The 25,471-nt window shown below is 39.6% G+C and overlaps 1 protein-coding gene across 1 annotated transcript in view; it reads right to left on the reverse strand.

The window, feature by feature from the left end:
- ppm1lb (protein phosphatase, Mg2+/Mn2+ dependent, 1Lb) overlaps positions 1 to 25,471 on the reverse strand; it is a 59,265-nt gene that overhangs the window by 1,939 nt on the left and 31,855 nt on the right. The window contains exons 2-3 of the mRNA XM_074679335.1: positions 12,776 to 12,992; positions 1,238 to 1,399 (exon numbers count right to left, since the gene is read on the reverse strand). Of these exons, the coding sequence (XP_074535436.1) occupies positions 1,238 to 1,399; positions 12,776 to 12,992 (379 nt within the window). The remainder of the gene's footprint in view (positions 1 to 1,237; positions 1,400 to 12,775; positions 12,993 to 25,471) is intronic.

Raw genomic sequence — 25,471 nt, forward strand, 5'->3', positions numbered from 1 at the left:
TGGCTCAGATCTGTACATAAAAACATGAAGTCAGTTGGAAACTCCTCATTCCTGTTCAAAACAGTGAAGGGTGGGAAAAGAAAGAGTTTGAGTTAAAGCACATAATGATGGTTCTCTTGTGTTAATGGAAGAAGGTGTTGAGCACTGTGTCGTGTTTGCATATAGAACTAATGTAAGATATAGTGACACAGATTTATTGTTTTAATGCAAAAAAAGAAGTTGGGGTTACTTGTTAAATTCATTTTAGCTTCAATTCATTCTAAAGTGAATCTGCTGAAACACTGATGGATCATACAGCTCCTATTGTATCACTAAGCTTTAACTCTAAATTTGTAGATTTATTAAAGATTATCTGTCTTTGAGATTTCACTTCTCAAGTAGCTGTTACGGTTTCTACGACAGAGGATTGGTACCACAAAAAATAAATAATTCGTTTTCGAGAAAAAAATAATGTTACAAGAATAAAGTCGTGACGTTGAAAGCTTTGTTTTCCAAAGGCACACACACTACTTTATTAAAATGAATGCAACTGTTTAAATAAATCAGGTTTCCTCTAATTAAAGTGTAAATTTATGCAGCAAGGTGCTCATAACTCTAATCAGATCATCAACTCTGCCTCTGTAGCCTGTGGTGCAGACGGAAAGTTTCTTTTACTAATTGTTCTTCTGTCTGTTTCGAAGATCGTGTCACAAAGAGAAACTTACATCGCCAAATCAGAATAATGTTACCTCAAGAGAGAGAGCAGCGGTTTATTATCAAAACAATAGGAGATCTCAGCAAATCTAGTGTGATAACAGAAGGTATTTAACATGAAGAAATGAACAGTGAGCTGGCTTCTGCTTTCCTTCCTCACTTCCCAGTCACACCATTAGATGGAGATAGTGAGCTGTCCTGACAGTGACCACAGTGACTAATGTAGCAGCCTGCTGTCAAACTGAGCACAGAGAACATGTATATAGACTGGGATGGAGTTATATACCTTAAACACAGTGTGCACTGTCTGGTAGCCTTGATTACACACTCATTTAGAAGCAGATTGTGTTATCAGTCTCTGGGGTTTGATGTTTGATGTCCCAGTATGTTAAAAAAAGATAATAGTGCTAAGCTTTGATCACCAAAAGACTTGTTTCATGCTTTCATGACAACAATCTCTAAATTTTAACCAATTCCTTTTCTTGTGCCGCTCACACTCAGTTTAGAAAAAGTCTGTAGCCCTGGGCTGCAGCTGTTTCCTCACCAGCCTTCTTGATCCTCTTGCGTTCTTTTAGCTGGTACGGTTTGTGATCGTGCGATAGGGGAATGGCGTTGCCGTCTTTATCACAGAGGACTCCACGAGAGTCTCCAACGTTGGCCACAGTCAGCTCCTTATCAGATAGTAGAGCCACCAGACACGTGGTACCTGAAACAAAGGGAGGGAAGAAGGTGGGGTAAGTTTTATTTGGTAAATTTATGGAACATGGATAAATGAACTGGTATAGCCTTGTTTTTGTCATAAACTTAAGTATACTTTTAAAAGTTCAACCAGATCCAGCCTGTTTAAAATCTGAATGATAAAAATCTTGATTAAAAAAAATCCACTTTTGTGATCTAAGATCAGATTATCCATCTTACTTTTGTCCAGTTTTTCAAAGGAAACAGGACTAGATCAAGCTAAACTAGATCAAACTACCAAAACTAGAAAAGCACTCAGAGAGCACAGACCTCTGCCAAGCATATTGTGATTGTCACGCAACACTTTAGTCCTACTTTAATGTTATACTAACTTTCAGCAGACTGTCTGCAACAATTTGGTGTTATTTTCAGGTTTGTATGATAATTTGTTACCTGACAGTGTTAAAAATTAAGAAGACCCAGTACATACATATCCCAGATCTTAGTATCCAGAATATTGGCAAGATCTGGATCGTACTTTTACATCTGTCAGAAATTACGGTGACCTTGTCTTGTATTGTTTCGCAAAGCCATCCAACCATTTATTGTGGAGTTATATACACATATGGTGAAAAAGGCTCTATCCCACAATGATAAAGAATCCTTTAAGAAAGTCCTGGATCCAGGCGATGATCTGGATCACCTCCAATATGTAATCACTTTTTCTTTATCCCATTTTGAACATTTCCTGAAAATTTAATCAGGATCAATTACTTACTTTTTGATTTATGTTGTTCACAGACACACAAACAGACAGAAAAACAGACAAACTCTCCAAAAGATATAATCTCCTCAGTGCGGGACAACTGCAAATACTGTCCACAGGGGGCGCCAAAATCCACACAACCTCAAAGACACAGTTGCTTCACTGTACATTTGGTTTTAGGAGAGATTTAATCTATTCTAATCCTTGCTCTGCAATTTAAGAGAAAATATAAAAAATGTTTAAAGTATCAACATAACAGTAAGATTTTTTGTTGTTGTTGTTTTTTTTTTTTTAAATGTTGTCCTTGTGTTCCAGTCTGAATCCTGCTCTCTGCTCAGATCAGGATAACCCTGACTGTTTTGATCAAAGTTATCACAATCTGCTCAGAAGTTTCAGACAAACAAACCAAGGATCAAAACAAAAATTAAATCCCCTGATCAAGTATTATTTGGGATCTTTTTTTCTTTTACTATGAACAACTTGTTTTCAATATTTAAAGTCATCAATTTACTTTTGATCAACTAGTCCCAGGTGACTGCACAAAACAAAAAGTTTTGACAGCTCTTTTGTCCTGGACAGGAAATATTACAATACCTAGAGTTTATCCATCCAGTAACTTGAGGTATCAAATTAACCCCTTTTGTTGGTTCTGGATGAAAAGTCAGGTGCCCAAAAAAGTAATTAAAAGTTCTCCATGAGAAAATTTCAGACCTATCCATCATATAATTGTTGCAGCACTTAAGTGGAGACCAAACCGGAGCACAGGCTGAAAACAGAGGACACAAATCATAAAGCAACAGTGCTGGAACGGCTAATAAAATTCTACTACTGCCATAAACAAAACTGTGAAAAAATAAATGATGCCTGGCAAAACTATGTCAACAGAAACTAGATCAGCAAACACTAAATCAAAGCAACCTTTAATTACTCCAGACTTCTGAGGAGACAACGCTATATTTCTGCTGTATCACCTCAGGAAAAAACATTATTTTCTCCTGCAGAACGGAAGACGTGCACAAACACTGCGAGAACTCTTTGAAGTAATTTCTCTTCCTTGTACCACTCCAATGACTCTTTTCTTTTTCTCCTCCTTCCTCTCTTTGTTTAGCTTCCCAGCCAGGCAGAACAGAGTCTGGACTCCCAATCTGAGGCCTATTGTGTGAGATCCAAAGTCCTGGAGAGAAAGAACAGATCTGCCTGCCTGGCCATCTGCTCACACAGAGAAAAGAGGAAAAAACAGGAGGAAGAGAGGGAAAGACAGAAAGAGGAGCAGACGACTGGAAATAAAAGCAGGTTAAAGTAGGGAATCCTACTGGTCTGGACCACCCGGACAGAGCGAGAGGGAGTGGGTGGGATGAAGGACGTATGAGGGATACATTCTCAGGATTTTGCCGCATTTAAAAAAAATATAAGGAGCCCCAGGGGCTACAGGAGGGACTAACAGAGCTGGTTTAAATGTCATGTAAGAAAGAGGATGACGCACACAGACTCAAGATCTCCCTTTAGAGCCCAACATACTGGTGTGGTGCTGACTGTAAAATCATGTTAAAAAGACAGAAGTGAAATCAGTCCCGTGAAGTGTTGCTCATTCTGGTTAAGTTATTCTGCTCCTGCTTCTTTCTTTCTCTGTGTGAAGACTGACATGGGAGAAGAGGAAGTGAATCTGAAGTTGATTCAGATTTAATGCAGAGGAAGACTTGGGCTGGGGAGTAGAAGTGTGGAGATATGGAGGCTGAGACAGAAAAGAGATTACGTCTCAGCGGGACAATGATTTTATTATTCTCATTTATAAAGCGAGCGGCGAGAAAAGAAGTGATAAACACAAAAAAAATGTGTGAGAGAAGAGGAGGAGGAGGAGAAAGAGCACCAGCTGGAAGTAAGGATAAGATGAATGAAGTGAATATTGATGCCACTTAATTGTGGATGACTTACTCAATCTTTTACACACAGTTTGTGAAAAATCCATTTCTATTAGTTTCATCATTGTGTGCATCTCTAATCCTTCTCCTCATGCCTATAGCTGCTGCCGCTGCTGCTCTACACCATGCTGTCCAGCTAATTATCCTTATCTAGTTCCCATGGTGATTGAGATAATGGACTGAGGTGCCTAGCTAGCACAGCCTCACCCAATTAGCCCAGTCATGCCAAGCACACTTTCAGAGTTCCCCATTAAAATGGCACCATGGCCTGCCTGGATTCAGTGTTCATCCTAATTATTAGCCTGGCTCAACCGGGCACACCTTCAGCACTCAACTGAGATTAACTTCTCAGCTGGGTGTAGAGCCCCACTCTTCGTTGTATCACTGCACTGATTCAGTCACTCAGAGTTAGCGGGGACTCTGGCTTTTGGAAAGCCTTAAGAGTGTAAGAATCCATGTTTTACTTTGTAAGTGGCATTTAGGTGAGAAATGTGACCGGCCCATTGTATTCTCCTGAGCTCCTAAAAAACGTACCTGCCCATTAGTCCACCCACAGCATCCAGTTTTGTGGAGCTGCCACAGTGTTACACACGCCCTTCTTGGACTGTTAACATTTACAGTGAAGCTATTTTTAGCATTTTGCTCACAGCCTGAGCATCTTGAGCCACTTTATCAAGTCTATGCAACACTCTGGATTTCCATACTACATCACAGTGAAGCTCAAGACAATGCCATCTAATTAAACTTTTATCCGAATAAAGATACTTGTAGCTCAAAGTGTGTTTATGTGAGGTTTCACATCGGGCTCTTTTTTTTTCTTTAAATCACCTACACATTCCTTCACTGTGTTGCTGTTCTAGTTTTTTTTTCATTTTATGCAAATTGTTTATCATGGCATACAGTAAGAAGCAGGCCTGTCTTAGGAAAACACATGATGTAAGGTGCAATAATAATTAGGGCTGGGACTTCAACGCGTTAATTAGATTAATTAATTATACCGCACATTAACACGTTATAAAAATCAACGCAAGATTAACTCATTGGCTGCCAGACATTTTCAGAGCATCTTGAATGATCTTTTAAGACCCAAATAATCTTGTTTTCTCTGACCATGTAAACACCAAAGTTACTTAAGAAGAGTGGACTCTCTTCTTTTATGTCTCGCTTTCTGTTTTCGGTCCAAAAAATAGAAATATCAAACTTTTTTGATCGTGTTCATCTCGGGCGCTCCATCCTATGATCCTCTCGATGATCTCCGTCGTCTTTTCTCACTGAACTACCGTGACACATCTTCGTGTCAGCGTGAGCTGCCTGAACTTTCCTGACTTGCAGGGTCTCTCTGTGTCTCTGTCATCTCACATTTCTCCTAAAATCCATGCTGAGCTCTCATCCAAAGAGCGCACCACCCACAGTAGTTTACGAGCAGGACTATGATTTGATCTATAGACGCAGTAAACAGTAATCCAATGTCAATGGCAGGGAACACGGACATTTTAATTAATATTGACCAGTTGAAAAAAAAAAAAAAGGATTTACAAATCTTCTCTTTTTCATGAATTCATTTGATTAGTCATGCACTATAATTTCGTAATGCCCTACAGTTCAAATTCTTTATGTGGGACCTTAAGCAGATATAAGATTAAAATGTGATTAATTAGATCAATTAATAACAAATCCTGTAAATAATTTGATTATTTTTTAATCTCCTGACAGCACTATTTACCACATTATGGCTGATGAATGTACTTGAAAGTAGTGTCCACAAAAAAACCCATCTTCTAACCAAAATAAACAGGATTTTGTGGTATAAACTTGTGTATGACAATATTCAATGATTTAGTCTTCTACCAAAATCTGTTTAGCTTGAAAAGTGTTGCTTCTGATGTTGAATATTGATATTAAAATGCGATTAATTACGATTAATTGATTACAAATGGCATAATTAATTTGATTATTTTTTTCAATCAAGTCCCACCACTAATAATAATATTTAGAAAACAAATTAAGTTTGCCAGGAAGTGGTTTGAAGCAATCCAGCCATTCAACACTGTACTCTAGCAAACCCCACAGGACCTGCAAAAGAAAATAACAAGGATGAATGATCTTTGCATATTTAGTAGTCCTCCCCATGAATGCACGTCTGAGGTGGTAATCAACCTCCTGATATCCTCCCTTCTTCCACGACCCAGTGGGTGCAGGAATATAAAGTCTTGTGCCTGCTGCTCTCACACACTAAACACAGAACTCTCAAAGACCGACTTGCAAAGACTTAAAAGATGCTTTAGACAATAGATAATTCATCACAAAGAAAAAACCCCCATCTCAGCTGGGTAATGGCTCTGCAGTCTTCCAGTAAGAGCGAACAACTTAAAGAAGTCTGCTTGTTGAGATCAAGAAAGAGCTGTTCTGAAATGTAAAATAAGCTGTAGGAACCCGCTTTGATGACGAGCTGTGTTGTTTTAGAAAATGGATCCTGAATTTGAAACAAACACAAGAGACGAGTGCTTTTACAAGAAGTGAAGAAAGTCATCCCATCATGCCCTCAGACCAGTACAGAGTCTACTGATAAGTTAAGTAGACAACTCAAGTCATAGCTAAAAGAAGAGTGTGGAGCAGTTGGGCAGGAGACTTTCAATGTCTGATACGACAAACCTTTAAGAGAAACAATGATTTGACTTTTTTGACACAAACTTATACACATGAAACTTTCGCTGCAGGGATAGAAATAAGAACCATGTTCCAGAAACTGTCTTGAAATTAAAATTTGCACATGAAATACTACAAAGAAGAAGGTTTAAAGGCAGCTGAGCTGAGTCAAGCCATACACTGCAGCATCAGCAATAAAAACATATTGTCTTGATCCCCACAACAGCTGTTTGTGATCAGTTTTAAATATATCCATACTGACAGAGAGCAGTACCCTTTTGAATAAAAAAATATTTTGTCTTTACTTTAGAAACACAACACAGACAAAAAAATCAGACAAGTGTGTTTTGTGTTAATATAATAAAAGCTGGGTGTGTAGGGTAACTGTGATACTGGTTTATGTACACAGCTGGTACTTTAAAACTATTGTTGGTCAATGGTCACATCACTCAGGGCAGGGAAAGGTCAAGTGGCGCCACACTCTGCCAGACAAACCATCATCTACAGAGGAAAACACTGAAGTTTGAACAAAGTGCAAACAAATTTGGCTTAAGGGGGAATGGAATGTAAATGGAGCACAAAGCAAACAAAGCAGTCAAGAAAGTGCTGACGGAGACATCAACATTCAGCTTATAATGATTGTATCACAAACAAATGCAAAGCAGAAACATAATGAATCATGCTTTACAAAACAGAGCTTCACTCCAGAGAGAATTTAGTGATTAAATCTTAAGAGCTTTTTATGAAGATGTATATTGTAGAGGCAGTCCAAGAACGCCAGAGGAACAAATCCAACATCTTATTCAATGGTTTACTCACTTTCACTCCAACAGTTTGTCACCAACTTTAAACACTAACTCTTGCATTACCATCTCTGAACACTTTCTTTCTTCCTTCAAGCAGATATTTAATTTCTAAAATGTCCTGCCACTTGCCAGGCTGATGGGAAATTTGTTGTTAATGTTGCTCAGCCTCAGCACATGAACAGTTGTGCATCACTTGTCTAAAAAGGCAGGGTCACCAACTTTTCAGAATATGACCCCCAAAATTAGAATCAAACTGTTTGTTTTTACAATCAGTGAAATACCCAGTTTTAAATAGTTATAATAATAGTAACTTTTGATGTATTAACCTCTTTAGACCCAGTGTCCACATATGGGGATATTACATTTCTGCCTCTTAGACCCATGATACTTCATTGTTTAAACTTTGACCTATTAGCCAACTTTAAGGACACTGCCCATATCATGTTTTGGTGAAATCACAACGTTACACCCATTTGGGTGAAAAACATTGTATTTAAGTACAATAACACTAAAAAACAGAGAACTCATAACACAAACAATCAAACCACTCGTTCAAAGACCAAGTTTAGTTATTATACTTATTAGGTCTTACTTATACCAAATAGCAAGCTGAATTAAAAATTGTACACCAGACAAAAACTTGGGTCTTAAGAATATGTTTCACCCTGGCTCTGTAGAAGTTCATGTTTTCAGTATGTGGATTCAAAAACCACCTTAAAGTAACTTCAACCTTTAATTTGAGTCTAAGAACCTTTTATGCATGGTAATGTGTTTAACTATCAGGCTAGTAGGGGTGGAAGAAAAAAAATCAATGAGTTGTAGTATCTGGATTTTTTGTTTAACGATTTTCAATCTTGATCATTTTTGTTCAAAAATCTTTTTTTTTTTCAACTCTAAGTCCTTCATTTTATTCTTTGTTCATGAGCTGGATTGTAAAAAACAGTTGAGATGTCAGATCCCCTGAATCCTCTGAAACTGACTCACATCCGATGTGCTTTTTTTTTTTGAGGAAATACGGCTCCTGATATAGTCTGTAGAAATCATTATCTGCTCTTTCACATGGTCTGGTGTTACGGAAGCAAACTATAATAGTAACAGAATCGAAATTGGGAAAAAAGCATCTGGCTTGTCAGACTAGTAGCAATCACAAACAATGTAAGCAAGAACATGGGGAGTGCTGGGCTGATAGTTACCAAGAACGTCAAAACAAGACATGTAAAACTTTATTTTTTTGCTTTTATTTCTTGTTTACTGATTTCTTCGCTCTTTAGGGTGTGCTTGAAGACAGTCCCCTTGAGTCCATAAAAAGCCTTCACAGCCACTGGTATCCTCCTTTTTTTACTAACTGCTGAAAGTATGACCAGTTTTCCGACTCTTTGTGTGATTGTGTAGTTTTCAGTTTGTGGTGAGAGACGTGTCACACAGAGGGCAGGAGGTACGTACTAACAGAATACCACACCACATCAAGAAGACTGTTTCCATAATAGACTCTAAGCTCCTGGTATTTCCATCAAAGTCCTATCTCCCTTATCTTTCTTTCAAGCGCTTTTGTTCACAGATAAACAACAGAGGGATGAACGAACAAGGGGGATAAATCTGATCGGCTGCTGTCCTGGGGACTGGGAGATGAAATGGGAGTGCATCTCTCTATTTTCCTTCTCTCTGTCTCCCCTGCCAGCTTAATTTAGGCCCTGATTGGGACAGAAAGCAGGGAGCGGCTTGCTCTAAATGATGCGATTGTTGAATCAGATACGAGGACAAGAATGCACAACAATTACCTGATCAGGAGATCGCCTCTCCTGAGACGCTGACGTGCAAGCTAGGACAAATACTGAAACGAATCCAATCCTTGAATGTCTAATCCTTGGACCAGACAACACTGGAGCTTGTCTGGAAGTGTTATCTGCAACCTGAGTGTCAGTCTCTCTCGCTGTGCAGACTAAATACAGGATGATAGAAATATTGACAGATAAGTAATAGTTTTGGACAGATCTGTGGAGCCCGAGTACAATGGGTCACGTAGCTAAAGAACAGAGGTAGGCAGAGTGATCAGGGAGAGGAGAGTTTCTTTGTGGCTGTTTTGAGAGCAGCAAAGATCTCAGAGCCAATGCTTATCTGAAGCTGAGGAAGCAGTGAAGGAGAGGAGGGGGATAAAAAGGATGAAGAGGTCGAGAGCAGGTGAGTGCAACAAAAGGCACAAATCTATCGTAAGAAATAATAAGCTTCCAAACTGTGCCTCCAGGTCCTGAGATCAGTGAATCATATGACTACACGAGCCCTCTAAATGGCCCTTTCATACCAGTGGAGCCCATAACTAACCTGCATGTGAGTCACATGTCAGTGATCTGTGCAGTCTCTCATTAAGGCTTTCAGACTTGTAATCTAATTGTAAACTGCTGAATTATCTTCTACCTCATCTCTTTGGGTAAATAACAACTTGGGTCTTGTTTGCTGCAGCTATCTGGGAACATGTTGACACTGCTGCAACAATGTCTGACAAGATGTGGAACACAGATGGGAGGATGATGAGACAGGTTACAGCCAAGATAACCAAAGTGGATTATGTAAACTCTCATCTCTTAGTTCTAAAACTTAGATTTCACACTTTAAGTTACAACTCTCAGGCAAAGAATTTGCAGCGTCTTTGGTTTGAATTTCACAACTGGTTTTTGCGACATTGCGATCTAAGTGCAGCAGGAGTTTGGGTGCCTCTGAGTTTCATCTCTGCTTTTTGTTGGTCCTGTCTTGAGTGCAGGCCTTCAAGAGGGGGTGCTGTGCTTTTATCAGGCTTTACTCTGTCCCTCTGCATCCCCATTTTACTCACACTGGTGTTTAAGAAAACCTTATTCTCTGTCCAAGACGCTTTATTCAAGCTACTGTCTCTTTAAGACCCCAAGCTCATCAAAACACCTTATTTTTGGGAGGCTGGTCAGGGACAGACCCAGGGTATCTATGGGCAGACCTTGGTGTTTGAGGCCCCTCCAAGGTATCATGAACCACTTGGGAGATCTGTGTGTGATCAACTCATAATTTTTCCAAGTCTCATGACAATCTTGTGCAATTTTTAGAACAGACAGTTTTCAGCAGTTTGCAGACGGATTCAGGGGTACAAACAACGTGAGAGGCTACAACATGCGAATATGTAGCAGTTTGACAATCTTCCCTCGTTAAGTCTGAACATCCAGCATTGAAACTTTGTACCCATGTTTAAAATATGTGGAAGCATAATTTCCCCCTCTCCCAACTATCACAGTGTTTGATTCACAGTTAAAGGGGACATATCATGCTTGTTTCTCCTTTTCACTATGCCAGACTAGGATGCCTGTAAAGCATTTCTGCCCTCAGTACAAGTCATTTAGTTCCTTCATTGCCCCACAATAGCGTTCTCAATATCCTCAGTTTAGGCCATTCTGAAGATCTCGTTGAAACGCTCCGTTTGGAGAATGACCTCCAGTAACCTCGCAACGTCACAGCCCTTTGTGCTCTGATTGGTCGGTTCTATCAGAGGGGCGGAGGGGGTAGAGCCAGGGGGCGGTTTTTGCAGCATGGCAGTATTTACAAAATCGCCATATCCAATGGAGCAGACCGAGCGAGTTTGCTGTTTGCCAAAACTTCACCGTAAGGCATTGATAGCAGTAATAAAATGGCAGAGTGTAGGATACGTCCTTTTGTACTGGACCCCGAGGTTCTGCCGCTCAGGAGGAAGAAAATCCACCTCGACACAGATCATCTCAGGACGCTTCAGTGTGGCGAGTTAAACCGTACTGTAACATGTATAGTTTATATGTTTATACTCGGCTCTTGGTGGGTGTATCCCTCAGTGGCAGTTGTGTGAATAACTGACATCACAGAGGAGGAGCTGCTTCATCAGATTACTCCAATAAAAAGAAAGGATCCTCGTGTCGTCATGAAGGTCGAAATCTTGCGGCCAACAGGCAATGACCTGTTTTCAGAGGCATCAAATCTCGTTCTAGGATATCAGAAAAAATACAATATCTCATCTTTTGAAAATTCAGGGGGTGTAAGGTCTTGTTTTCAACTTTATTATATGTAAGTATTAAATCAGGGATCAGTATGATATGTCCCCTTTAAGGAAAGATGAATCAAGAGGCTGACGGGTGTTATAGAGCAGAATTAGCAGAAAGGGGATGTTGGTGTTCCAACTCTCACCTGTGGTCATAAGTTTTGGGTTAAGGTCAAGAAGATCAGAAGTCTGTGGGGAGCTGTTTCTTCCTATCAAAAAAAAACTGTTGAGATGGTTCAGGCATCTGATTAACTTGCTAAGTCTGCTGCCACAGTGACCCAGAGGTAAGCATAGAAGTCAGATGATTGATTGGAGATTCCTTCATGAGCTTTAGTTAAAAAAAAAAATTATATTTATCCAAAATCTGAAACTCAACTTCATAATGTTTTAAACCGTAATGTCTCAAATGAAATGATAATCCCACAACTCTGTCATCAGATTTCTTGTAAAACTTCCAATCTTGATATCTCCTTTAATGTCCCCTGCTCTTGTATTTTCTCCCTAGAGTGTGGATTTTATATGAAACCCATTACTTTGCTGCAGCTTTCTGAGTTTTTTTGCAGTGGGACTTTTCATTTTCTAACTCCTGCCCTCAGTGGTTTTCATTTCTGGCAGGTCTTCCTCATCGCCCTTTGTATTCATGCTCTCATTCTCTTCACCTTTCCATCACCTCATTTACAATCTATCCCTTTCCTCCTCCTTTGTCTTTGCTTTTTTCTTGAAGCAAAATGTCCTACCGTGCATACATCCTTCTGTCTGACCCCTCTTCTACCTCTCTGCATCCATCACGCTCTCTCCATCCTTCTCTTGCCTGGCCCCTCCCTGCCTGCCGTCCCCCAGAGATAATTACTACAAGCCTTGTGAAGATCAGCTTGTATTTAAACAGCTGAATAAGCAGGGCCTGGGGCTGCTGACACTCACTGTTCAACAACAGTGAAGTGAAACAGTGGAGGAGAAATTAATAGTTTGCATGCAGCATCATAGGGAACATTTAAAAACAACGCTCTACACTTACTGGTGCTTTCCTTATCGTGTCTCCGGTAATGAGCAACACTCAGGGGTGAAATCCATCTGTATGTGGCCTCTGCCTTTGACTGGGGCCACATCGAGCAGCTACACATTCACATCATACTAACTGATGAAGCATGAACCAAACACTGCAGGGAAATACTCCAGTATGTAACATTATTATCAGTGCCGCACATTCTCAGTTTGTTCTGTTGAAAAGCTAACACACACATACCTGCTTCATTGTAAGTGGCCGAAAGCTTCTCCAGCATTTCTCGGTCCAAATTCAGGATCTGCTGCTCCAGGATGGATGGATAGGACAGGCCTCCCCGCTCCTTTTTTTCATCTTTCTCTTTGTCTTTTTCTCTGTCTCGCTCTTTCTCTCGTTCGTAGGTCAGCAGCTGCTGGCGGAGCGCTTCAGGCAGGTGGGCCTTGGCAAAGTCAGCAGCAGCCTAAGGACAGAAAGCAGGGGAAAAAAAACAAGACTTGAAACACTGCAGGTAAAAGTTGAGAGAAAAGGAAACAAAACATTTGATTTGAACATAAATGTGTTGTTCATGGTCATATGACACTGCAATGATTGGTATAGTTTTAATCATTGAATATCTCTCTCATGCATTCACCCATAGATAGTAGATAAAATATGCAGGAGACAATAGTCACAACTGTAAACTACCTGAAGGTGTGATATGTTACCTGACTCCAGGAGCCTCTATGTGCTGTGACTTGCAAAGTGAGACCTCCAAGGAGCGGACATGTGCCCTAAGCACTCAATCAGATTGAAATTAGTAGAATTTGGAGACTGACTCAACACCTTGAAAGCACTGTTTTTCCCTAGGCCAGCTCCCTTTGTTGCTCTGTGGTCTTGTTCTAACGCTCATGTGCTCATTGAAAACACTTTTGGCAGTAAGCAGGGGTCAGCAGAGACACTCTGCAAAACAAACTGATGACACCTTTCAACAAGATCCAGCCTTCGCTCCCCACTCACATCACTGACTCTTCAACCAGGATCCTGTTCCCTTTCATTGACTCTGCCTCCTTGGACCACTTTTGGCAGGCACTAGCAGCTGCACTGACCCAGTCTCCTCATCATCAGTTTGGCCCTTGTCAAAGTTATCACAGTCTAATTAGGTCAAATGGAAACTTAAAAGTGACTCTCCCTTTGAATGCTGTATTTAAGAAGTGGAAGAAGGAACAGGACTGCTGTAATGGAGTACTTCAGTGATCCAATAATCTGTTGATTAAATTGATAAAGAAATGTTGCATATGCAGCAATTTTTTTTGTTGAGGCAGCAGTGTGGCACAAAGCAGTCTCTCAGTTAATGATCATATAAATTATCAAATGTTTTCAAATTGAATGCATTGGTTAGTGTTTAGTGTTTTCAATAAATGAATGATCTAAAACTAGAGTGACCATACGTCCCCTTCTGCCCGTACATGTCCTCTTTTTTTGGTCATGAAATTATATCCACGGGGATTTTATAAAATTCCCCCAAATTTCCCGGTTTTGCTCAGCCCATCCCTCTACTTGTCAAAATGTTGAGCATGCACGTCACATGCATCATGAAAGACACAGGCCACTCCTCCTCTCAGATCAAAACAGAAAACATGCTCTCAAACAGAGATGCACTTTTTCAGACGAACTGCTGGAGAAGTCGCCCTCTTTTCTTTGAGGTTGTGACTGGTGGGAAGCACTGTGTACTGTTTGCAAAGCTGGCACGATGGGTCATTGCAAATAAAGGTTCAAAAGACTTGGAAAGCCACAGGAATGCTTTAAATAATTATGTGGATTATAAAGCTGCTTTTTTTGTATTTGAGTATCTTTGAGTATTTTTGCACTGTCTTCTAGAGGCCGGTTAGGGTGTCCTCTTTTGGGGTATTTAGAATACGGTCTTCCTATAAGCATGTAAGGCTAGTCAAGGATAAGGATGGTAACCTTTCATATTTGAAACAAAACGGTACCAATACCCGGTGCCTGGCAATCAGTATTAGTACTAAATGGTACCAATCTTGGTACTTTTTTGTGTTTATGTGGTAAAAAATATCAATTTGTTTAATAATAAAGTATATATTTTTTTCTATTTTTTTCAATTTCACATATGTCCAGCATGGAAAATCGTCTACTCTTCCACTCCTTCACAGTCATAAGAATGCATTTAGGTACCTAAACATGGTACATTTTTGATTTTATGTAAATTGCTACTCAGTACTTTTGACAGAATTTGGTCAGTACCTATGAAAGTACAGAACTCGGTACGCGTCCCTACTCTAAATAATTCTGACTGATAATTTGCTTTATTACCCAAATTCAAGCAGAGTCATAAAGACAGCAGTGAGTGAACTTTCAGTTAATAATTATTTTCCTTAGGGATGCACGATATTGGATTTTTGCCGATAACCGATATGCCGATATATCGAAACCCCTTTTGGCCGATACCGAAACCGATACCGATAATCACAAGTTTGTTTGTTTTTTTCACTGTAAAAAAGCTAAGTCTATCCTGTACTGGAATTTATATGTTACTCTTATTGTGATGGTCTTATTTGTTTAAGAAACGCACATAAAACAAGACAAAAAGCATTTGATTTTACCATAAATAAGAAATGTATTATTTTTTCAAACTCAAGACATTCAGTATTGAAATACAGAAAAATAATTTCTTTAGATCACATGAACTTTAAATGTACAATGCATTTTTAAACATAACCAAGTAACATTTGATTACTTTAGAGCTACTGTAACAACCTGGTGACAGACACAGAGCTCTGCAGTGCAAAGACTGATTAACGTGTTTTTAAGCTTTTATCAGCCGATACCGATATTGTGCCGATAATATTGTGCATCCCTAATTTTCCTTAATTGATTTATAATCTAAGATTTGATGAAGAATATTCTAACACACAGCCTGTTTTTCAAATCTATGTCGATGCACACACTTAAACCATGTATTTCTGCCTGGAGTGAGAAGTAAAAAGGTTAAGGTAAGTATTATTCATATAGGTAGCGGTGATCAAGCCTTGTCAGAAAGCATTTTGCACTCATTCTCTACAAGGAGACAAAATGATCAAAAGGCTTCTGTCCTGAGCCACAGCAAGACAACACTTTTCAGCCTAATTTGGTCAATGGCAAAGACACAGTGGCAGAAACCTGCCTCACCTTTTTCTTGCTGAGGCAGATAAACCGCAGATAAAAAGATAAAGAAAGGAAAAAGTGCATCGGCAATCAAACCCACACTCTCTCACACCCTGCTGTGGGATAGAGCTGAGCCACAGAAACTCAAACCTCCCCTCTATCCATTTTAGTCCGCGGGTAACACCAGCTACTCCCGTTTTCCTTTTTTTCCAACACTCTCACAGCAGTGTCAGAGCAGATTATGCCCTCCCCCCCTTCTGGCAAAGAGCCAAACAGAGAGGAAGAGCTGGTCTAAGGTCATGAGGTTCAAAAAGTTACAAAAGTACAGACGTCAGATAATATCCTGCTTGCGTGTCGCTGATCCGCAGCATCCTAGTTTCATGCATCTCATATTTCAAACATGGTTTTCATTTGCAGCAATTAAACAGCAGTTAGAGGACGAGGAGACGGGGTGAGCCAGTCAAGCCTGCAGAAGAGAAAACAATTTCCTGTTGCTGAATTTAATGCCGTGAGGTCACATGACGAGGGCCCAGAGATGAACCTTTTGTCTCAAGTGCTCTGAAGCTGTCCCCGTTTAGCTCACTCTCTCCCATCTATACTTCCCTTTCTTCCTCTCTGCGTCTATACCTCGTTCTGCTCTGGGAAATTACTTTGAGGGACTCAGATAACCTCAGCCCTCTGCTTCTTCTCTTCACATGAAAACAACTCATCCACTCCTCTCTTGTTATGTGTTGTCAGTGTTATTGAATTTTTCCTCTGCAAGATGTGTCACTCTTCTCCTATCTCCTGCAATGAAACCAATACACTTGCCACCATGTTTTTCATTTGTGGATGTGTATGAGTCTTTTTATTTCCAGTTTCTCATCTCCCCAGGTCCCTTCTTGCTCTTTTTTTCTCTCCACGTATTCCTCTCACACTCCTTTGTCTCATCAGAAGACCATCACCGTTGGCATTCCTTCATCCTGTGGTTACCGTTCAAACAGCAGGAGTCATAAACTGGGTTCAAAAGGTCATAAAAACAACAAGAGGACTTCTGTGTGTTCAGGTTTTTACTGTGTCAATTATTGAGCTCCTCAGTTGTCTCCCTTTCAGTCCCACACAAAGCACCAGGGTCACAAACCCCCTCCCCAGCTACATCTCTCCAGCCCATCTGACCGCCCAAGCACGTGTACATATCAATCAGTCCTTGAGACAGTGTGAATGCGTGTGTGTCAGCGTTATTGACTGAAGTGTAAGCTATGTCTTGATTATCTGACCATCCAACTTGCTGGCTAACCATAGTGACGCATCCAACACCTGGCTGCAGTGTCTGCTCTGACTTACAGGATGAAAAGGAGTCAGAGAGGATGAGGGAGGGATTGTAGAGATAGAGGGGGATGAAGAGGAGATGGCAAAGATCAAGAGAAGTCAAACAGGATGTGGTTACAGGGTGAGGTTAGTGGTTTAGGTAAGGGTGCTGTGAAGGGACTGCAGAAAAGGTAAGAAGACAGAATCAACGTATCGTATATAAAGGATGAGGACAAAACTAACATAAAATGCTAACAGAACATTTGACACAAGCAAGAGAAGAGAAAGATTAATTCTACATAAAAACTTGAGCAACAAGTCTGCTTGAAAAGAAGTTTCGGTTGTGTCCGAAATCACTCACTCATTCCCTACTCACTACTCACTATATAGTGAATTAGATGTAGTTGACTATATAGTCCACTCAATCAGCTAAATTAAAACAACATTTCGGACACTACTCACCCATTCCCAAGCTGCAGACAGTGACGTATTTACTCTCGCGTCGCTCACGGACGGCTGGGGATTTACAGTTATATCTTTCCTTAAAAACTGCAAAACAGTATTTATTTTAGTGATACCTAATATTATATTTAGCTTATTTTCTGCAACAGCCAAATATAACAGAAACATGTATTACACGTTATTTTTAAATAAATTAACCATATATTTGCGCGGAACTTATGCTGTGTTTAAGAATTACAAGGTCCAGTGAATGCATCACCCTCGTGGAACGGTTTAGAGGCTAACGTCTGTGTTGTTTGTTTCTCAGCTCAAAGTTGTGAGACGGGCTTGTCCGAAAGTTAAACAGGGAGTTAAGTGTTATTCTCTGACAGTTTTTAATGTAGTTTCATGCTATTAGTAATCATTAAACATGTAATCAGCCATTTCTTCTGTTTGAACTGAAATGCATGATGGTATATATTGCTCTTATAGTGAGCATCGCTAATACACTACTTTTCAAAATGCATTGTGGGATACATTGAGTGAACTATATAGTGAATGACCATGCTCACTCAGATTTCGGACAGCCTTACAAAATGGCATATTCACTATATAGTGCACCATAATATAGTGAATAGGGAGTGATTTCAGACATAGCCTTAGTGTTTTGAACTTGTTTACCCATAATTCACCAGATGTTTGATGTGTTTTGTAAAAACAAGCATTCATACATTTTTTCTGTCTACATATGAGGACAAATTTATGAAAGCTTACATTTTTACTTTAAGCAAATCTGAACCACAATGTTATTATTATGACAAACTTGAAATCTGTTGACTGTGAGTAAACTATTTAAAAACAGTGTCATGGTTTTAATTCCTTGTCATGAAGCCAGAGTGAAGCCTTTGTATGACTGACCTATGGTCCAACCCTCAAAGGAGATGAGCCAATCACAGTTGGTATAGCCATTCCAATACACTTGGACATTCTCTGCCTGTACGTCCATTGAAATTCATTGCAGTAAGTCAGTTCTTGTTTGGTTTTATGAGGTTTTATGAGGTGCCATGGCACCTGTCACTGAATGTTCATTGTTTGTCCAAGTGAGGAGGGGGGCGTGGCTTAGCCATAGGTCAGTTTACTATCTACTGTCCAACTGAGGCTGTCTAGAAACTGATGAAGTTGCACTACTAAATAAATAAACTAAAAAATAAAGGTTGCATTAAAAAGAAGTCAGATTTTGAAGATATTTGATGCAAACCACTGGGATACCAGAAGCTGTCATTCCTTACCAAATCTATACATCATCACTTGTGGGTTAGACAATGATTGCTGCTGGGTTTCAAATTGGTGACAAGCATTTATTTCCCTGAGTAAGTTTCCCTTTTTTAGTTGCCGAAAGCTCCAGAGTGTTTTCCAGCTGCAGTGGGTTGGTGTATTTCTCAAAAGTGGTGTTTTTTCCTGGAAAATAATTGCTTTTCATAGTCGAAAATAGGGCTAACAGTTAATCGAATTTAAATCAACATTGCAATGTAATACAATGCAATTTTCAAATCGCAAAGGCTGCAATAAAAAAAAAAAAGGTTTAAAGTTAATTTAAAAAGTGCAATCCACAAATATACATAATTCAGTGGTTGAGCTAAAACTTTGTTTTTATTTACAGTTCTTCACTTTATTTAGTGTGAGATCCATAGAAGAGAAGATTGATAATTATTTTCAAGATTACTGTTCATACCTGGCCTCTTGTTCTGCAGTGCTTTGTTCCTTTCTCTGATTTTATTTGTGGAAATTATTGTTTATTTTATTACATGTCTACAAGGCTTGAAGTTGAACCAATCAGTCAATATTCTACTGTGTTTGTAATAGTTAGAGATACGTTATTCATATCAATTCATCTCATTTAATCACAACATGTAGGCCTGGCCGACAGGAGAGACTTGTTTTTTATGTTGACAATATCCTTTGTTGTGTTGGTCATACTACAGAATGATTTATTGCTTGTGTTGAATTAATAATGTGGAAGACACACATCCTCCCTAAAAATCGCATGCTAAATCGCAATCACAATATTGGTAAGAAAAAATCGCAATTAGATTATTTTCCGAAATTGTTCAGCCCTAGTTAAAAAACCGATGAGAAAAGTTAGAAACAACAAAGAGTGTGGTGGGACAAGAGCTTGGCCTCATGCTCAAAGTCTGTACCCCCTGTGCAGAAGCTGGTCTGACCCCTGACTTTGCAAACTGTTAATATTTAAAAACAACATTATCATCCCTCTCTTCTGATCAGCTCATTGATTTATTGACCAATAACTTCAAACTTTATCACAAGAAAAAATAATGTTTTTGCAAAAGAGAAAGTTATTTTTGTGACTCTCAGTCCCGCCACAGGAGACCTGGCTCAGAGTGCAATCATTCATGGCTGTGCGGAGCGTCACATTGGGCTCTCCTTCACACCACACTTCACTTGCACCACACATGCGAGCACAAAAGGCTTGCACCGTAAGTACACAAACCCACACACATACAAACACACAAATCCTTCTATCTCAACGGGGCCACCTACACACTTTCCTTTTAGTGCATCATCTACCCCCGTTAACGAAAGCCTCCCCGCTGACTGCTAACTGTGAGCCACTCAGATGAACAGTCCGACAGAAATAGTCAGGCTTTTTAAACACTTCCATCCATCATGTCGCCGGGCCCGCAGAAAAGAGGAAAGTCATCTGAGTTTTCCTCTAGACTCGCCCTGAGGGAGTCTCATAACCGAAGTAGAAAAATCTCTTTCTGCTGCCTCCCTGACAGATCAAGCAGGCAGATGGAGAGAAGAAGAGAAAAGGAAAAGGGGAGGGGGGGTAAGGAGGAGTGTAAAAACCATTCATTAGTATCACTCAAGCACATCATTAAAGAAGGAGAGGGAGAGAGAAGGGGAGACAGTCCTACATTTAAAGACAGATCATGGGATAAGTGACAGAAAAACCATCAAAGCTGTGGAAAACACAAAAGAGAGAGGGACAGTCCCATCCAAATGTTTTTCTACGGTCTCTTTCATTTCTGCATCACATATCTTAGTTTATATTCAAGAGTAATCACTGAGGGGGATATCTATCCCAGGCTTTTATTCAGTGCCTAATACAGGTATAACTTATAAGTCTCTGGAGTAAATGAAGTAGAAATATCAGAGTGAATGTATCATAATGATAATCATCATAAGGAGGAAAAGGAGTTCTGTGATTTCTGTAAAAACACCTGTTTTGTGAAGAGATTTGGTACATCTCTCCTCAGAATGACTCTGCAGATCTAAGTCTGTCCACAGGGCAGAGAACAGCATGGGCACAAAGCCCTAATTCTATTTCTTAACACCTGAGCCTTGTATGTGTCAGGGCAGTGCCAAGCACAGATCGTGAGTAAGAGAGCCTGTACGTGCTGGCAAACATTTTCTCTGCTTCAAAAATAGACGCCGTCTCATTTCAGCTTTTTATGTGAATGCAGGCAAACAGCACTGGTAAAACACACAAACACCCAGCAGTGCAGGATGACTGGAGTACCTCTTGGGTCCTGGTTTTCAGAATTCATGAATTGACTTGATGACTCAGACTTGTATTGTACTGCAGTAGATCCCAAAGAGGAGATCAGAACCTACTGAAAGGTCATCAAACACTGATAAAGAGGTCAGTTTTTCCACAAATCCTTGACTATTTACAGTTGCATATTTCATTGTTTGTTTTAAAGGTATAACAAAACATGGTTCAAATTTTATAAAATCAGATAGAAAATATTTTTGTCCCAAGACCCTCAGGTAGGGTCTACCAGAAAGACGTCAGTGTCTGTAAAGACAGATTCATTTAGAAAACACAGCAATATGTGCTCATGGAAAGTGTAATTATCTACTGATCATCTAAATTAAGTAGCTTGGCCTTTTTTGTCAGTTTTTGTTTGTGTGTTTGTTTGTTTTGGCCTATTGGTGTATTACTATAGCAGGGGCTTGCTGGTCTCCTACATGTTTAATCAGGGTCAATATATATTTAGGCCTGTCAGGATAACAAATTTTGCTTGACAATAATTTTCCAAAATATTATTGCAGATAAACGATATTATTGTCGATATAATTTTGATTTTTTTTTCCATTTTTCATTGATGTAATTATGATAAATGGGATTATAAAGTGAGTACACCATATCAAAAGCAAGAAACTTTAATTTCTTAAGAGTATTTAACTGTAATTAAAAGGTCAGGATCTTTTTACTAGAATAAATTAAACAAAAAAATATAATAAATTTAACAAACAAGAAAGAGAAAAAAAATACAATGAAAATGAAATGGACTCTCTTTTAAAAAAAAATTAATGTCAATGAAAATAATTAATAGTAATCAAAAACAATAAAACATAGACCCTGTCTCTAAAGAAAAAAACGAAACTCCAAAAAAAAACCCAACAACAATATAAAACTAGAGCCTAAATAAAAGGGAGTTTATACAGTTCCCGAATTGTTTGTAACATGTACTTTTTCCCAGTCAATCCGTACTGTCTGTCAAACATTTTTAACATTTCTGGCTTTCAACCGTACTGAAGGGCTGCATTTCTTTGGCAATGTAGCTGTCTTTGAGCGCCCACCATTTGGCGCTTTTATTTCTATTTACTTTGCAGACCAAAAGCCTCGGTAAGAGCGGATTGTCAAAGAACAAGGCTCCCCTACTTCTTCTTCGTCGCCACTATTTTCAAACAAATGAGACATATCAGCCCGTTGGTGTCCATGAGCTCACACTTTGTTCATTCTGATAAAAAACAAAATATTCCCACACTGGGACTGTGGCAGGCGGCTTAAGAACCGTATCTTTCATGCCATCACTCATATTAGCGTGTGTTTCCTCCTTACCCCTCAGGACGCTCGCTTCAACTCTCTCCGTGTGTACGCGCGAGCAGCCCCGTCTTCACCCCAAAGATCGCATATTTGGCAAATGCTCACTCCGCTATAAATCCGCTTAAACCGCTATATCATTTCTTCTTACTGTGCTGCATTGAATTGTTTCATATTGTATCTAATTTTTTAATTGTGTTGTATCTCATATATTAAGCATTTTGTGTTGTTTTGTATTATTATTCTAGAAGAAATTGATAACTTTCAAAGTTCCAATCAGGAGTGTTGGTTAAATTAAAAAGATATAAATGGGAAATGGATCTTGACTCCTATTTTTCATCCTTAAATAAGTTAAACTAAAAAGGAACATTTGGTGGGTCTGTTTTGCTTGTTTAAAGAAAAACAAGTCAAACAGTATTACACCTCAATAACTGGCTTCCTGCACAGTATAAGCTTGGGGCCAGACTGAGAGTGTTTGTGTGAACTCCAAAATACCCCCTTGCGTCCAAACACACAGATTCTACCAAGAACTATTTCTGACTCACTTTCCTTAAATCTCACCCACTAAACACTTGCAGCACAGACGAGGCAGGGCAACGATGGAGGTAGTGGTGCCGGTGGTACTTTGGACTTTAAATCTCCCCGGCTCATGCACACAAACAAACACAAACAGACGTCGCTGCTTCAGCTTAAGCAACATTCAGAAATAAACCACTCAGGACAACATTCATATTCAAGTACCAGCCTTGTCTGAAAGGGAACATTTAATGGCTGACACTGCGCTAAAGAGGACACAAATGCTGTCTGTGGAGTGAATGAGGATTTCCGAAGCGAAATAAAGGAAGAGCTATAAAAGTAGATCAGGAATGGAAAGTTAAAAAGAAGTCCATTAAAAGTGTCAGGAAATGCTTCAGTGCCTCCAGCCTTCAGAGAGAGACATGAAATACTGTCTCTTCAGAGTCAGGCTCTTTTCTTTCTGACTGAGAAAGAATGTGAGGTGCGACGCTGGCAAGATAAGAACATCTGGTTATCATGGCTGCAGCTGCCAAGGCCTCTGATTGGCTGAACATCTGTCCTACCTCAGAGCACATTTCATTCTCCTAAAACTAAGGGTCAAACAAAAAGTCCTGCCCCAGAGGACAACAGGCCGCAGGTTATTGGCTCGTTTCGCTGCCAATAAAGCAGATTTTACAGCAAAGGTGACCGTTCAGCGTAACACACACACATACATGTGTGCACACACACACACACAGAGTGAGACACACAAAACTGAGACAGGGTTTGTCCCTCTTCACTCATAAAGTGAAGGCAACTATTATGGGTGTGATTGGCATTCAGGAAGATATAGAGCCATCGTCAGTCTGCCTCTGGTCTTTCAATAGACACAACTGAAAGAGGAGGACCTCTCTGTGCGTCCTTCCTGAGACAGCTGGGTCCATTAGAGGAGGTGAAAACCCATATTAAACCTAAACAGTCTATTATACAGAGGCTGTCTGGTTGATCCATAGCTTCCTATCGCCTCACCTCACAGCGAAAGCACCCTGTCAGTGTCTACAGCCTGGAGACCGACTCAATAATAGACCGCTGCTTAGTTTATAGGGTGGAGGCTCAGCACCATTTTCAAGGCTCTGTGATGCCAGATTATGATTCATTTAACTGCTGAAGCATGCAGGGATATGAGCTGCTTGTATTACAGCCTGACCGATACCAGAGACCTGCTGATGATGCCCGTATTGATATTTGAGAATTAAAATAAAGGTCGAGAACTTGCTTCGGCTGATATCATCTTTTAACACAACTTTTTGTCAGCTTTCTTTAAATATTCTGCTTTTATTTGCAAAGTCGTTAACAAGCTCAGGGATTCTGCAATAGCACTGTGCTTTAGTAGCGGTCAAACTAACTCCATCAACTACATGTGTGGAACAAATAACAATGCTTTTACAGTTGCCAACCTGTTTCACACATAGACTGCATGAATGGATGGACGGCATGACACCTCTACAAAAGTGAAGCCAAAACAGTTGCAGTGTGTAAAGTCATAAAGTCTGCCTTATTTTAAATTACCTTGATTATGATTTCTGATGTTACGACTGGTTCTTGTCATCTTGATTTAGCTTTTAACTGAGAGATGAAGTTATTTGACATAATGTCATATATATAAGGGTAAATGCTATAAGTAACAGCTCCGTTGACCACAAATGCCACCCCTTCAGGTAGGCACTGTGCTTGGAGGATTAGCCAAATAGAGTGTCCACTTGAAAGCTACACATGTAGCTTTCACACCATGTCCTGACCAAAGGGAACTGACCAAAGGGAACTTAGCTGTTTGATCGATTAGTAATGGGACAGGGTGGGACAACAGAACTGCAACTCTTAAAGATCCTTACTGCACAGACTCTAGTTCAAAAGCATCATGCACTCAGATGGGGACATTTCTTACTTGACCAAAAACATTAATAAACGAACTCCCACCGAAAAAAATATGATATTGGTCTGCATTCACGCTTTGTTTAAAGAACTTTCAGCGCGTTACTTTCACACAAAAACACCGCGAAATAAGGCTCTAGTTCTCATCAGTACAAGTTAACATGGAGTGGAGCAGGATGCAATTTTGGTCGAACGTTGAGCGGTAATAGGCAGAGCGGTATGGTGAGATTTTTCTCAATGGGATGTGTATCCCATCTTTATATTCAGTCAATGGTAAAACCCAAAGAGCCTTTTGTACAAAGGAGTCTGACATATGTTAACGCTAATCATGAGTAAAAGGTAGCTTCAACTGTGTCTCAAACAGAAGCTTTATGCTTAACAAATCAGCTGATTTTTCTTTAACTACATTTTTAAAATGACAGATTTAAGCTTTATTTTACACATACTTTAACTTTATGCTGCTTGACAGCATATAATTATTTTAATACAAACCTTTTGATAAAAAATCAATTATTTTAAATGCATTAGTTTTAAGGCATGAAAAAAACTTGTGTTCCTTTTTTTCTACTCGACAGCGGAGAGAAAACTGCCGCCACTTGTTTAGCAGAAGAAGGAATGTTATTGGAAATGTTGGTGCAGAGGCGCTGACGCTCACACATCTCCAGCATGGCAGTAAATAACATTCAGACATCCATATTGCTGCCTTCTGTTAAACACACACTAGTGCACACGCCACACACAGTACATTACACACTCACACAAACACACACTGAGCTGCCAGAATGTAAATG

The sequence above is a fragment of the Halichoeres trimaculatus genome, unplaced genomic scaffold, assembly GCF_033239565.1.
Source record: "Halichoeres trimaculatus isolate MK-OKI-2021-1 unplaced genomic scaffold, fHalTri1.1 fHalTri1_scaffold_9, whole genome shotgun sequence".
NCBI classification, from domain to species: domain Eukaryota; kingdom Metazoa; phylum Chordata; class Actinopteri; order Labriformes; family Labridae; genus Halichoeres; species Halichoeres trimaculatus.